This window comes from Marmota marmota, unplaced genomic scaffold (assembly GCF_001458135.2).
Source record: "Marmota marmota marmota unplaced genomic scaffold, marMar, whole genome shotgun sequence".
NCBI lineage: Eukaryota > Metazoa > Chordata > Mammalia > Rodentia > Sciuridae > Marmota > Marmota marmota.
The window spans coordinates 34,529,104-34,542,290 of NW_026000249.1; the positions used below are offsets into that span (position 1 = coordinate 34,529,104).

At 48.7% G+C, this 13,187-nt stretch overlaps 2 protein-coding genes across 3 annotated transcripts in view; one reads left to right on the forward strand and one right to left on the reverse strand.

Moving 5' to 3' along the window:
- The window catches only part of Araf (A-Raf proto-oncogene, serine/threonine kinase), a 14,765-nt gene extending 3,807 nt beyond the window's left edge, over positions 1-10,958 (forward strand). Inside the window, exons 2-16 of one of the 2 annotated variants that reach the window (XM_015488144.2) lie at positions 1,522-1,676; positions 1,848-1,951; positions 2,861-2,963; positions 3,051-3,205; positions 3,317-3,415; positions 4,658-4,799; positions 4,902-4,929; positions 5,026-5,171; positions 5,274-5,476; positions 7,758-7,934; positions 8,034-8,080; positions 8,584-8,702; positions 8,927-9,058; positions 10,018-10,152; positions 10,311-10,958. In XM_015488144.2, the coding sequence (XP_015343630.1) occupies positions 1,581-1,676; positions 1,848-1,951; positions 2,861-2,963; positions 3,051-3,205; positions 3,317-3,415; positions 4,658-4,799; positions 4,902-4,929; positions 5,026-5,171; positions 5,274-5,476; positions 7,758-7,934; positions 8,034-8,080; positions 8,584-8,702; positions 8,927-9,058; positions 10,018-10,152; positions 10,311-10,514 (1,890 nt within the window). In that variant the 5' untranslated portion in view covers positions 1,522-1,580 and the 3' untranslated portion in view covers positions 10,515-10,958. The remainder of the gene's footprint in view (positions 1-1,521; positions 1,677-1,847; positions 1,952-2,860; positions 2,964-3,050; positions 3,206-3,316; positions 3,416-4,657; positions 4,800-4,901; positions 4,930-5,025; positions 5,172-5,273; positions 5,477-7,757; positions 7,935-8,033; positions 8,081-8,583; positions 8,703-8,926; positions 9,059-10,017; positions 10,153-10,310) is intronic. The other variant, XM_015488145.2, reaches the window with a different exon arrangement.
- Positions 10,953-13,187, reverse strand: part of Syn1 (synapsin I) — a 56,161-nt gene continuing 53,926 nt past the window's right edge. The window contains exons 13-14 of the mRNA XM_048796396.1: positions 12,975-13,186; positions 10,953-12,048 (exon numbers count right to left, since the gene is read on the reverse strand). Of these exons, the coding sequence (XP_048652353.1) occupies positions 11,913-12,048; positions 12,975-13,186 (348 nt within the window). The 3' untranslated portion in view covers positions 10,953-11,912. The remainder of the gene's footprint in view (positions 12,049-12,974; position 13,187) is intronic.

The following is a 13,187-nucleotide window of genomic DNA, read 5'->3' on the forward strand; positions in this document are numbered from 1 at the left end:
TGGGATGGTTTCGCCTGCAGCGAGTGCCCGCGCGCCTGCGCAGAGCCCGAAAATCTTCGGGAGGCGGGACCAGGCCAGAATGGGGTCTGGATCGTGAGTGTGTGGTTTCCAGATTCAGTCTTGAACTCCTTAGAGTGTCTGATAATTTTCTTACTGACTCCAGAGACTTGGTGGAGATGCCCCCTCGCTCCTTGGCTTCCTTATTCTGGATCAATGTTTATACCCCTAGGGATATACCTGAGTATTCCATTACCCCTCTTTCACCTTCCCAAACTCCTTCCGTGATCCACCACAGAATTTACGCCAGTAATCTGTTTGTGACCCCTCATTTGTTGTCAGGGGGAATTTTGGAGACTCCCCACCCCGACCTTACCTCCATTTTCTCAAATCTACACCATTATTTTCCCTATACCAAATGTCTGGTGAGCCACCATTACCAATCCCGTTTGGCCCAATGTGTGGTGACTCCCATTATCCACCCTTCTCCCCATTACAGTCCCTAGTGACTCCTATTACATCTGTCCAGCATACTGTCTGGTGACCTCCATTAAGCACCTATCACAATGTTTGTGATCCTGCCATCAACTTTATACCCCAGGGCTTAGGGACACCCATAATACCTTTATTTTCCCAAATTAAGGGCAATATCTGATAATCCTCCCATTTCATTTCCTCCCCCTGTGACTGCTCCTTCACCACAGTGGTCACCCCCTTCTCCATTAAAAGACCAGGACAGCCTGTTCATGCCCATTATGTAACTGACACCCCCAGTGCAGTGCATGCTGACTTCCACATTAGTCCCTGGCACAAAGTCTTGTATACTCCTGTATCTTCCAGGACAGTGTGTGCTGCTTCTCATTGTGTCCCTGCTGCCTCTCTGCTGCAGTGAGTTTGGAGATCTTGTCACCCAAGAATGAGACAAACAGCAGGAGAGTCTAAGCAGAGGAGGGACTGAGTAGACTTCAGATGTTAACAGGATCCTTAGGCTGTTATATGGAAATTAGGCTGCAGAGGACAGTGGGAATCTGGAGATGGAATATTTTTTTATGGTACTGGGAATTAAACCTAGCGGCACTTTACCACTGAATTGCCTCCCTAGTTCTTTTGCTTTATATTTTAAGACAGGGTCTCACTAAATTGTTGAGGCTAGCATCAAACTCGAGATACCCCTGCCTCAGCCTTCTGACTCATGGAAATTGCAGGCATACACCACTATGCCAGGCTAGAGATGAAATTTTTATGTATTTATTTGCAGTGCTAGGGATTGAAACCCAGGACACTCTGCCACTGAGACATATCCCTGGTCCTTTATTAATTTTTAATTTTGAGACATGGTCTTGCTAAATTGCTGAGTCTGACCTTAAACTTGCAGTTTTCGTGTCTCAGCCTCCTGATTCACTGGGATTGTAGGCATGGACCACGGTACTGGGCTGGAGATGGAATTTTATTTTATTCCCTGATACTTTGCTTTTAGAATCATTGTTTGACCTCTGAAATTCTCCTCTGTTTACTCTCTCCTAGGAGCCTCATGGCACCTGCCCAGCCTCACCTCAGACCATCTTGACAAAGTCTTAGGCTCCATGGAGCCGCCACGGGGCCCCCCTGCCAACGGGGCTGAGCCGTCCCGGGCAGTGGGCACTGTCAAAGTGTACCTGCCCAACAAGCAACGCACAGTGGTGAGTCACAGAGGTGAAACTCTTAGGGGTTGTGGAAGGACCCAGTTATAAGTTTTCAGATTGGCAGGGTGACAAGGGCTTGGGAGTGGCCATTGCAGAGGAATGGGATTATCAGCTGGGGCTGTTTCTGTTGGGCACTGAGGGCCTCTGCCTCTGCATACACACATACAGGTGACTGTCCGGGATGGCATGAGTGTCTACGACTCGCTAGACAAGGCCCTCAAGGTGCGAGGCCTCAATCAGGATTGCTGCGTGGTCTACAGACTCATCAAAGGGTAAGTGTGACAGTAATAATAAGTAAGTGTGGGTGAGCATAGTGGCACACACATGTAACCTCAGCAACTCAGGAGGCCAAGGCAGAAGGATCACAAGTTTGAGGCCAACCTGGGCAACTTAGCAAGACCCTATCTTATAATAAAAATTAAAAAGGGCTGGGATGGTACCTTAGTGACAGAGTTACTTGCCTAGCGTGTGCAAGACCCAAAGTGTGATACTCAGTACCACAAAAAAGTGACTCCCATGCCACCTACTTGTTCTCCCCAGAGTCATCCCTTTCCTTCTTCACTATGTTGTGAAGCTTTGCATTAGTTCACTTAACCTATAAGCTTATCCATCTTTTATGTCATTACTTCATTAGTTCATTGACCTGGAAAGTCTGCAACTCATTATCTTCTTGGCCCCAAGTCCTCACCCTGCAGTCACCTCCTTGCAGAGTTCATCTTTTTGCTTTTTCACGATTTCATGAACTCATGAGCTTTCTCCTTCCTCAGCTTCTCCATTTGCTGCTGAGTTGGGCTTTATTGACTTTCCATAGATTCCCCTGTTCTGGGGTTCCTTAATTTTTTATCCTGTTCATACATTGCATTTTATATTTTTAACTCCTTATCAGCCCCTTTCCCAGGCTGGCTTGGCACTTCTTAGATAGTCTCATTTGCCTCTTACCTTGTAATTAAGACAATAGACCCTTCACACAATCTCCTGGTGGCCCCTGGCAAGTCACTTTCTCCCTCTAATCCTATGTCCCTATCTGTAAAATGGGGACAAGGATAGTGACTAATTTAATGAGAATTAAACATGCCAGATATTAGTCCATGGATCTGGGTCTTGGAGGGACTTTGGGGGCTTCCCTGCCTCCCATGATCCCTACCCACCTTCCTACTCATTGCTCTCCATGTCCCCTGCAGGCGAAAGACAGTCACTGCCTGGGACACAGCCATCGCCCCCCTGGATGGTGAGGAACTCATTGTGGAGGTCCTCGAGGATGTGCCGCTAACCATGCACAATTTTGTGAGTGAAGCGTGGACAGAAGCGGCAGGCCATGGGGGTGGGAAGGGCCCTTGACCGGGCCTCAATTTCCCTGCTGTGTGGAAACAGGTACGGAAGACATTCTTCAGCCTGGCGTTCTGTGACTTCTGCCTTAAGTTTCTGTTCCATGGCTTCCGCTGCCAAACCTGTGGCTACAAGTTCCACCAGCATTGTTCCTCCAAGGTTCCCACAGTCTGTGTTGACATGAGTACCAACCGCCGACCGTGAGCCTGGCCTGGGGTGGTTGGGGGAATGGGGAGGGCAGAGACCAGCCATAAGGCCCTTGTAGACAGCTTATCCGTGTTTTCTTGTTTTACACCCTGAATGCCCTCAAGGATCTACCACAGTGTCCAAGATTTGTCTGGAGGCTCCAGGCAGCATGAGGCTCCCTCAAACTGCCCCCCAAATGAGCTGCTAACCCCCCAGGGTCCCAGGTAGGAATACCTTAGGGGCACTGGGGGAGAAAAAAATCTGGGGGGTCCCTGCAGATCACAGACCATACTTTTATTCATTTATTTACTTGACAAACATTTATTGAGCATCTACAAGAGTAAAGGTATGGAGCTATGGGATCTTGGGCAATTTATCTAATCTCTCTAGGTGTCAGTTTTCCCATCTGTTAAAAGGGAATGATACTTTTTACCACACAAGGCTCTAGTGAGGATTCAGTGAGGTAAAATGTGTAGAGTGTTTAGAGAATTACCTGGTATAGAATAAATAATAATTTATTATTATTAATTATGAACATATAAGCAGCTAACTACTACACTCATTCTTCCAGCATAACCTTGTGCAAACCTTTCCATTTTGAAATACATATTACTTATCATAAATTACTTTCCTTTGGTTTTTTATATTAAGTATTAAAATGATGCATATATAGATGTATATAATATATAGATGTGTATTTTATAATGTTCATACTTAATATGGTTTATTTTTATTATGTGTTGTATTATGGAATATTTTTCTATATATAAAACACCATATATTTTTTATAATACATAAAAGGGTAAGTTTAATTTGGGATATATGTGGATTAATCACCTCTGAATTTCAGAATAGTGAAAGAAACATTAGAAAATCTTTTCATAACATTATAATTTGTATAATCCACATACGGTATATGACATGTTACATGATGATATGTTTTACAACATTACCGTTGTAATACAAGGTATATTATACAATACATGTTTGAATATTATATGTCATTATAATATATAATTATGAAATTCATATCTTACCCTTTTCCCTACATCTTTGTCCCTCACTGTCCCTCGTTTAGGCCTTCAGTGTCACCTTCTTTGAGAAGCCTCCCCTGACACCCCCGGGACACTTTCTGTCCTCTTATTTTGTTCTCTTTTTCCCATTCTTGCTCCTATCACCTGTGAGCTCATTATATATTTCTTTATCTTGATTCCTCTCTTCCTCTGCTGGAATATTGGCTCCACAAGGGCATTTATTTGTTTTGTTCACAGTTTTATCACTTACACCTAGAATGGTTATCTGGTACGTGGCAGGCACTCACTGGGTGTTTCTTGAACAAACAAATGCCAGTATAACCAGTTGGCATTTGCTCTGAATGAGCCAAAGGCATGTTTGGGGTGGCAGGGGTGGGCTCCCTGGGTTTTCTGCTTCATTCCATAGCAACTTCACAGCCTTTTTCCTGTCAGCCCCTGCACTCAGCACCATGACCGGGAACACTTCCCCTTCCCTGCCTCAGCCAACGCCCCCCTGCAGCGCATCCGCTCCACATCCACTCCCAACGTCCACATGGTCAGCACCATAGCTCCCATGGACTCCAGCCTCATGCAGGTGGGTAGCAAGGGGGGCACTGGAGGAGCATGGTGCAGGGGGTGAGAGCCATTTCTATTGGCCTCCACATGCTCACCTTGATTTCTGTCCCCCATCTTTCAGCTCACTGGCCAGAGTTTCGGCACCAATGGTGAGAGCCCACCCACCCCACTCCATGCTTACACTCTGTGCCTTCTCTGCCCTGCTGCCCCACTTGCCTCCACTCACATCCTCTCCACAACTGCAGCTGCTGGTAGTAGAGGTGGTGGTGATGGAGGCCCGCGGGGGAGCCCCAACCCATCCAGTGTGTCCTCGGGGAGGAAGTCCCCACATTCCAAGTCACCTTCAGAGCAGCGGGAGCGGAAGTCCTTGGCTGATGAAAAGAAGAAAGTGGTACACTCAAGGGGGAATCTTGGGAAGGGGGCACTGCAGGCTGAGTGACATGGGCTGAAGGGTGTGGGCAGGCCCCTCAGATGATACCCATCTGGCCCACAGAAGAACCTCGGGTACCGGGACTCAGGCTATTACTGGGAGGTGCCACCCAGTGAGGTGCAGCTGCTGAAGAGAATTGGGACGGGCTCCTTTGGAACCGTGTTTCGCGGGAGGTGGCATGGTGATGTGGCCGTGAAGGTGCTCAAGGTAGCCCAACCCACTGCTGAGCAGGCCCAGGCCTTCAAGAACGAGATGCAGGTGCTCAGGTGAGGTTCGCATGTTTGTGTGGATGGGGTGGTGGGGAGGGGCATGGCAGGTATGGCCTTGGTTCGTCTCTGGGAAAAAGCCATGCTTGGGGTACTTCTTGGATGTCATCTACATTTATGTCATATTGGAACCATAGTCAGAAGTCATTTCTCTCTGAAGGATGTCCCTTTTCCCTTTGGTAAATGGCCATGTTTAGATGGCCTCCATAATTAGAAAAAAATATATACCTTTAGATGACCTCTGATGATGCTGATATCAGCATGGATATTAATTAATGGCTCTGCTTCCAAATTTGAGTCTTCTCATGTGCCTACCTTGAACTGGGCCTGGGATAGGCTTTCATTGCCATGGTCATGGGCATGGAGGTGAAGAGCATAATGTTAAGTAACAGTAGCTCCAGGAAAGCTCATGGCTTTCCTTCCTCACTGTTGTGTAGAACCATTCATGTTATATTTATTGTGTTGCAGGCTTGGTTTTGTTTTTATTTTTTATTTTTTCGTACCTGGATTGAACCCAGGGGCACTTAACCACTGAGCCACATCCCCAGCCCTTTTTATTTTTTGAGACAGGGTCTTGCTAAGTTGCTGAGCCTGGTTTTGAACTTGCCATCTTCCTGCCTCAGCCTCCCGATCCGCTGGGATTACAGGCGTGTGCACCCAGCCACAGGCTTGCTATTAATTATCGTAATGCCTTGATGCAAAGAACAATATTGTTAATTATAATCATAACCATAATTTAATCATTAAGATTATAATTGCTATGATTAATGTCTATTAACATATTTAATTTATGCTGAGAAACTCAGGTGTTCTCTTTTTGTGCTACAGTTATTACATAGCATAGTACTATATGCCTGTGTTCTATATAAGCAGAATGGTATACATTTTGTGTGTGTGTGTGTGTGTGTATGTGTGTGTGTGGTGCTGTTGATGGAATGCCAGATATACACCCTGCCAATGAGCTACACCTCCAGCCCCCAGGACTATATAGTTTCTGCTGCTCCTCAGAATGTCAGTATGCTCTTCCCCTCTGTCAAATGGACACAATTATAACACAATTATGTTATAGAGTTGATATTATCATAATTACTTGTTCTGTATTAATATTTATGCTGACAATGGATGGCACAGTAAGAAAACTTTTATTATTTCCTCTCTGTGAAATGGCAGTGATTGGAGCATGTGGTAATTTCTGTAGACTTACCATTATTAAGAATTGTCAGCTGGACTGGGGATGTAGTTCAGTTGGTAGAGTGCTTGCCTCACATGCACAAGGCCCTGGGTTCTACCCCAGGACCACACAAAAAAATTAATTAATTAATTTAATTAAATGCAGTACTGTTTAAAAAAAAGAATCCTCAGCTGGGCACAGTGATGCATACCTGTAATCCCAGCAGCTCAGCAGGCTGAGGCAGGAGGATCTCGAGTTCAAAGCCAGTGTCAGCAACTTAGTGAGGCCCTGAGCAACTCAGTGAGACCCTGTCTCTAAATAAAATGTAAAAAAGGGGTGGGGACATGGCTCAGGGGTTATGTGCCCCTGGGTTCAATCCCCAGTACCAAAAAGAATCTTTTTGTGCTCTATTTTTCTCCCTGTCATGATCAAAATTTCAGAGCATCATCAAAGTTATTTGTGTTTGTTTTGCCATTTTTAGTTAATACTTTGATAAGGAATGAAACTTTTCTCATAAATTAGGGTAAAATGATTTGTGCCTGGTAGAGTTTCTGTGAGATAGACCCAGGTACACAGGAACAATGACAACAAGGACAGTGATGTTTTCAGAGTGCTTACTATGTGGTCAGCCCTGTTCTAAAGCACCTTACAGGTTGTTTACTCACTCATCTATCCCCATATCCCTATAAGTTAGCCACTGTAATGATCTCAGTTTTACAGTTAAGGAATGTGAGGACCAGAGAGGTTAAATGTCTTCCCCACGGTTGCACAGCGAGGAACTGGTGAAGCCTAGATTTGAACTCAGGACATGAATCTATACTCCAAGCTCTACCTCTAAGCCTCTCACAGTGATTAATCACTCTTACAATGATTAGATACTATTAATCTAATAATATCTGCCTGTCTGTGGGCTGGGATTGGGGTGGGACATTACACAGGGGGAAGGCTATAAGCATTACATGATACCCATATTTTAGCCCTGCATTTGTCAATATAATGATGTCATGTCAATGAGGAAGGTTGGTATTCCACTTTTTCATTTGTAAAATGGTCACAGTGACAGTTGTTCTTTGTCTTCCCCACCCCTAAAACTCCCCTTTCTACCTGCAGGAAGACACGGCATGTCAACATCTTGCTGTTCATGGGCTTCATGACCCGGCCAGGATTTGCCATCATTACACAGTGGTGTGAGGGCTCCAGCCTCTACCACCACCTGCATGTGGCTGACACACGCTTCGACATGGTCCAGCTAATTGACGTTGCCAGGCAGACTGCCCAGGGCATGGAGTGAGCCTTTTGCCTTGGGGACTGAGGAGGGGCAGTGGGGAGAAGGGTGGAGGAGGTAAGTAGCCTCCAGCTAACTCACCGCCTACCTCTACCCCACAGCTACCTCCATGCCAAGAACATCATCCACCGAGACCTCAAGTCTAATAGTATCTGCCTGTCTGTGGGCTGGGATTGGGGTGGGACATTACACAGGCGGAAGGCTTAAGGGGATGGCTCTTGTGTGGGCATTTCTGAGGATGAATGGGGAAGAGTACACGTTGCCTGGCTCCTTGTTGGATATCAGAACTGTGGCTGGTAAGGGGGCCTTAATGGGGTGCCCTTGGTTAGGAGTCAGAGGTGTGGCTGGTTTTGGTACTACTCTTGGGGACTGTGGTCCGGTTGTGAGATGTAGCAGTTGTGAATATTATAGGGAGTTTCTGACCAGGGTTATAGATATGGTGGGTTTAGGTGCCATTCAAGGGGCTTTTTGGTTAAGAGTCGCAGTGGGACCAAGTGTAGAGGGCATTAATTATGCATAATTTTATGATATTGGGGGCTTCTGGTCAGGGTCAGAAAAATCACTAATACCAGACATTAATGATAACCTTCCAGTCAGGGTGATTGATAGGCTTGACTATTGGAAATCTATAGTGGCCCTTGACCCCAGTGGACATCTTCCTACATGAGGGGCTCACAGTGAAGATAGGCGACTTTGGCCTGGCCACAGTGAAGACAAGATGGAGTGGGGCCCAACCCTTGGAGCAGCCCTCAGGCTCCGTGCTTTGGATGGTGAGTTGGGTCAGGCTGGATGGGGAGGGGCATAGGGAGACACGTGTTCCTAGATTGGGACATATGGAGCCAAACAGAGACAGGGATGCCTGTGACAGTGTGGGTGTTATGTTTCACCTTGTGGGGGTAGCTCCAAGTCGTGCCAGTGTGGCCAGCCAGATGTGGAACTATGGGCCACATCTGCTGTCCCTCATGCTTTCCCTGCCCCATCTGGCCTATTGAAGGCGGCTGAGGTGATCCGTATGCAGGACCCAAACCCCTACAGTTTCCAGTCGGACGTCTATGCCTACGGGGTTGTGCTCTATGAGCTCATGACAGGCTCACTGCCTTACAGTCACATTGGCAGCCGTGACCAGGTAAGCCCTACACATTACCCATGGTTTCCCTCTGTCCTTCACACCCCATATCCCTTGCTCTGCACAAAGAATGGTACACTTCACCCAGAAACCTAGAATTTTCTGGAATGAGAACTCCAAGAGTTAATCCCATAAGGAATCCTATGCCAACTTCCCTCCTTCCCCTACATCCACAACCTCTGGGACAAAAGCCTTAAAGCCCAGAGTCCTCTGAATCTTGTACCCAGAATGCTCTAGACCCCAAGATACTCAGAAGCCTTCCAGAGATTTCCTAGGCATCTACAGTCTTCTCTGGATACTCAAAATACTACAGGTTCCCAAAACCCAGAATTCCATTTCTCTGAGAAATAAAATCCCCCATGCTTCCAGAATATTCACAAATACTCAAAATCACCCAGACTTTGAATATCTGTCAGGCTCTGGGGCCCTGGTACCCATAATTTTGTAGGCCCCAAGATCTCATAGTTCTTTGGGTTCAGGGCCTAGAACCTCCCAGGCCCTCAGGAACCCAGAATCCTCTGACTCCTAACCAAGGGCACCCCATTAAGGCCCCCTTACCAGCCAAGTGTCTGGGAGAAGGCTTAAGGGGAACACTCAGAGTCCTGCAGAAAATGTGGACTCAGACATTTAGGTCCCAGACTTCCATGGAAATATAAGTTTCCCCAGATTCAGAACTGCATGTTTCCCCAAGGCTCGGTACTTTCTAGGTTCTAAGCCCCCTAGACAACTGTGGACGTAGTCCTATATACCTACAATCCTCAACAACCCCAAACTTAAATTTTTCTATTTTGTAGGCAGAGAAACCTCCCAAGTCTTCAGAGACTCATAATTTTCTGGGCCTTAATACCTGGAGCCCCCCTGTTTCCCAAAAATGAGCTTTCCACATCACTCAAGACCCCAAATTCTCTGCATCTAACAGCTCAAACCCTAAAACTACCCCATTCCTGCCCCTCCTTCAGATCATCTTCATGGTAGGCCGTGGCTATCTGTCTCCGGACCTCAGCAAAATCTCCAGTAACTGCCCCAAGGCCATGCGGCGCCTGCTGTCTGACTGCCTCAAGTTCCAGCGGGAGGAGCGGCCCCTCTTCCCCCAGGTGAGCTGGGTAGGAGGGCTGGATACCTTGATAGGGGGACTCCAAGGCAGAGGGAGAGTGGGGATGGAGGCAGATGTGAATGTGAATTGTGTCAAAGTTCAGATACACTGTGTGTGTGTGTGTGTGTGTGTGTGTGTGTGTGTGTGTTTCCCCATTAGGCTGGGGCCTGGGGTGTTGGGGTACCCACGGAGCTCCAGACACTCCTCCTCATCCCCACCTGCCCCCAGATCCTGGCCACGATTGAGCTGCTGCAGCGGTCACTCCCCAAGATTGAGCGGAGTGCCTCTGAACCCTCCTTGCACCGCACCCAGGCTGATGAGTTGCCTGCCTGCCTCCTCAGCGCAGCCCGCCTTGTGCCTTAGGCCCTGCCCCCAGCCACCGGGGAGCCCACCTCAGTCTGCCACGCCATGGAGTCCTGCCCACCAGCCAGTGTTCCATCTCTGTCTTGATACTGCCTCAGGATCCCCCATCTCTCACCCTGGGAGATGGTGGTGATCCCCTTGAGCTCTTCAGTTCCTCTGGAATTGGGGGACCCCCCCCAGAGACTGAGACCCCTGCCTCTTCCATAATTTGGTTTACTCTTGGCTTTGGGGAATACTTCTAAATTTGGGGTGCACCTCCATCTCCACTAGCTGGAATTTGTGGCAGGGATTCCACTTAGAACCTCTCTGGAATTTGTGCCTAATGTGCCTTCACTGGATTTTGGGGTTCCCCAGCACCCCATATGGATTTGGGGGTCTTCTGTGTCTCCCCTGCCAGTCAAGGACTCCCCTCTTTCTTCACCAAGAAGCACAGAATTCTGCTGGGCCTTTGCTTGTTTATTTTGCTTCCCGACTCTTCTCTGGGGTTCAGAGCCGCTGAGGGGAGGAAATCCAGGCAAGGAGTGGAGGTTGGGGGGAGGTGCAGACCACACAAACAGCATCACTGCACGCATCACCACAGGCGGCACGATGAACGAGGACCACATATGCCAAGCACGGCACAAGAGGAGGCCACGTCAGTCACAGACACAGACATCACGGCAAAGGTGGGGAAGTGGGAGACCATTGGCCTTCCCTGTGCAAAGGATTCTGGGTGGAGGGGTGGAGTTTGCATATTTAAAGACAGCTGTCAGAGGCAGGAAACTTGGGAGGGGGGGTCCCTGGGGGAACCGAGGGGTCCTGGAAGTGAGAGGAGCTCCCAGTGTGTTGAATGGTGTTGAGGAGAAGATGGTGAAGGGAGATTTTTATGGAACTCTGGTGGGTAGCATTTGAAGATGTGGGTCTCCAGAGAGATGGGAGATCCATGGAGAGGGTTTTAAAGGTAGGGATTTCTCAGAATTGGAAAATTTTGATGAGGAACAAGGTGTGCTGGAGAGATTTAGGACCAGGAATAGGTTTTTCCAGGAGTTTCTGGACTCAAGGAGGGCATTCAGTGGTGTTAGGGCCAGAAACAGGTTGCCTGGTATTTGGGAGCTTCCAGGAAGGAAATATTCTTTGGGTTACTGGGAGTGGAGGTCTTAAGGAATTTGGAGGTTCTAAAACAGTAGATCTTGAGGTGACCAGGAGCAGGATTCTAATAGGACTTAGGGATCCCAAACGTGAGAACTGGATTTAGGACCAGGTGTCACAAGGAACTTAGGCATCTTGAGGAATGATAAGTGGGGTGTTGGAGAACCAGGAGAGGAGTTCTCAAGGAATTTAGAGATTCCAAAAGTGAATAATGGATTCAGGGCCCAGAGAGGGTTTGCCCAGGGATTTGGGGATTCTCAGGGTGGGGTGTCAGTCGGAGAAGAGGCTGGCGAAAGACTTCCTCAGGCTGCGGATGGTCTCAGCTTTCACCTCGTCCTGGCTAAGGCTGGGCCTGGGCGGGGCTGGCTCTGGAAGGTTGAAGGCATTGGTCAGAGACTGGGATTTGCTAGAGAGAGACAAGGTGGAGGCGTGGGAGGAAGGGGGGAAGAGGAAGGGGAGGAGGGGAGAGAAACACAATGTTACCCCAGGCCCGGCCCCAGCCCTGCCCCTCTGATCCTGGGGCTGTGCCTCTGACCTTCCCCCCCACCACCTCGGCCGGAACCCTGATGGATTCTTGAGGCTGGGAGGACTTGTGGGGTGGGCGGAGCCCAGGGCCAGGGAGTTGGGATGTGGGGCCAGCTGGGAAGACTTAGATGCAAGGTGTGGAAGTGTGGGATTGGTGAGAGGAGTCATGGGCTGAATCATATCTTTGAATTTTTAGGCTAGTTTGATATGAAAGGGGAAATGAGGTTTTAAGGCTAGGGGGAAGGGTTTGGATTGGACCAGAAGAAGCAAAGAGAATGGTGTGATGATTTGGGAGGATACTGAGGTAGGCCAAAAGGATTTGTGGTGGACCAGAAACGAGCCCATACTTTAGGGGAAAGCCTGAGGCTCTACTGCTGAGTGAAATGATACAAGGACTATGAGTCAGCCACGAGGTGTTTTAGGGATGGGTTGGGGGGAAGAGGCAGGGAGTTTGGCAGGGAAGTCTGAGTTGAGCTGGAAAGAGATTCGCTAGGCAGGGAAGTGCTCAAAATGGGTCTGCCAGGCACCTGGGTTGGGCCAAGGACCTGGAATGGGGACTTTCCCAGGGCCTGTTGGGAGGAATCTGAACTGAAAGAATTTCTCTTGGATTCTGGCACCAAATCCCTGGAATGGAGACAAAAGGATCTGGGATGGAGGGGAGGAGTGAAAGCCCGGGGGAGGGGTTTGGCTTCAGCTCCCACAGAATAGGTCCACGGTCTGAGGAGCATGGGAACTAGGGCTGCCCTACTGGGGCCAGAGCCCGCTTTGTGAGCAGCAAGGCGAAGGCTGCTGTAGGAGTCCCCTTACTTGAGCTGGGGGTGAGGGGGTCCCCCGGCAGCGGCGGTGGCAGGTGGCGGCACGTCCTGGCTGGGTTTCTGGGCCAGCTGGTCGGTTTGGCAGGACGTCCAGCGGGACCGTGGGCCGCTAGGCCTGGGCTGCTGCGTGGTGGGTGGCCCAGTGCGGGGTCCAGGACCTGCCTGGCTGGCCTGGCGTGTAGGACCAGCGAGGGCCTGGGGGTTT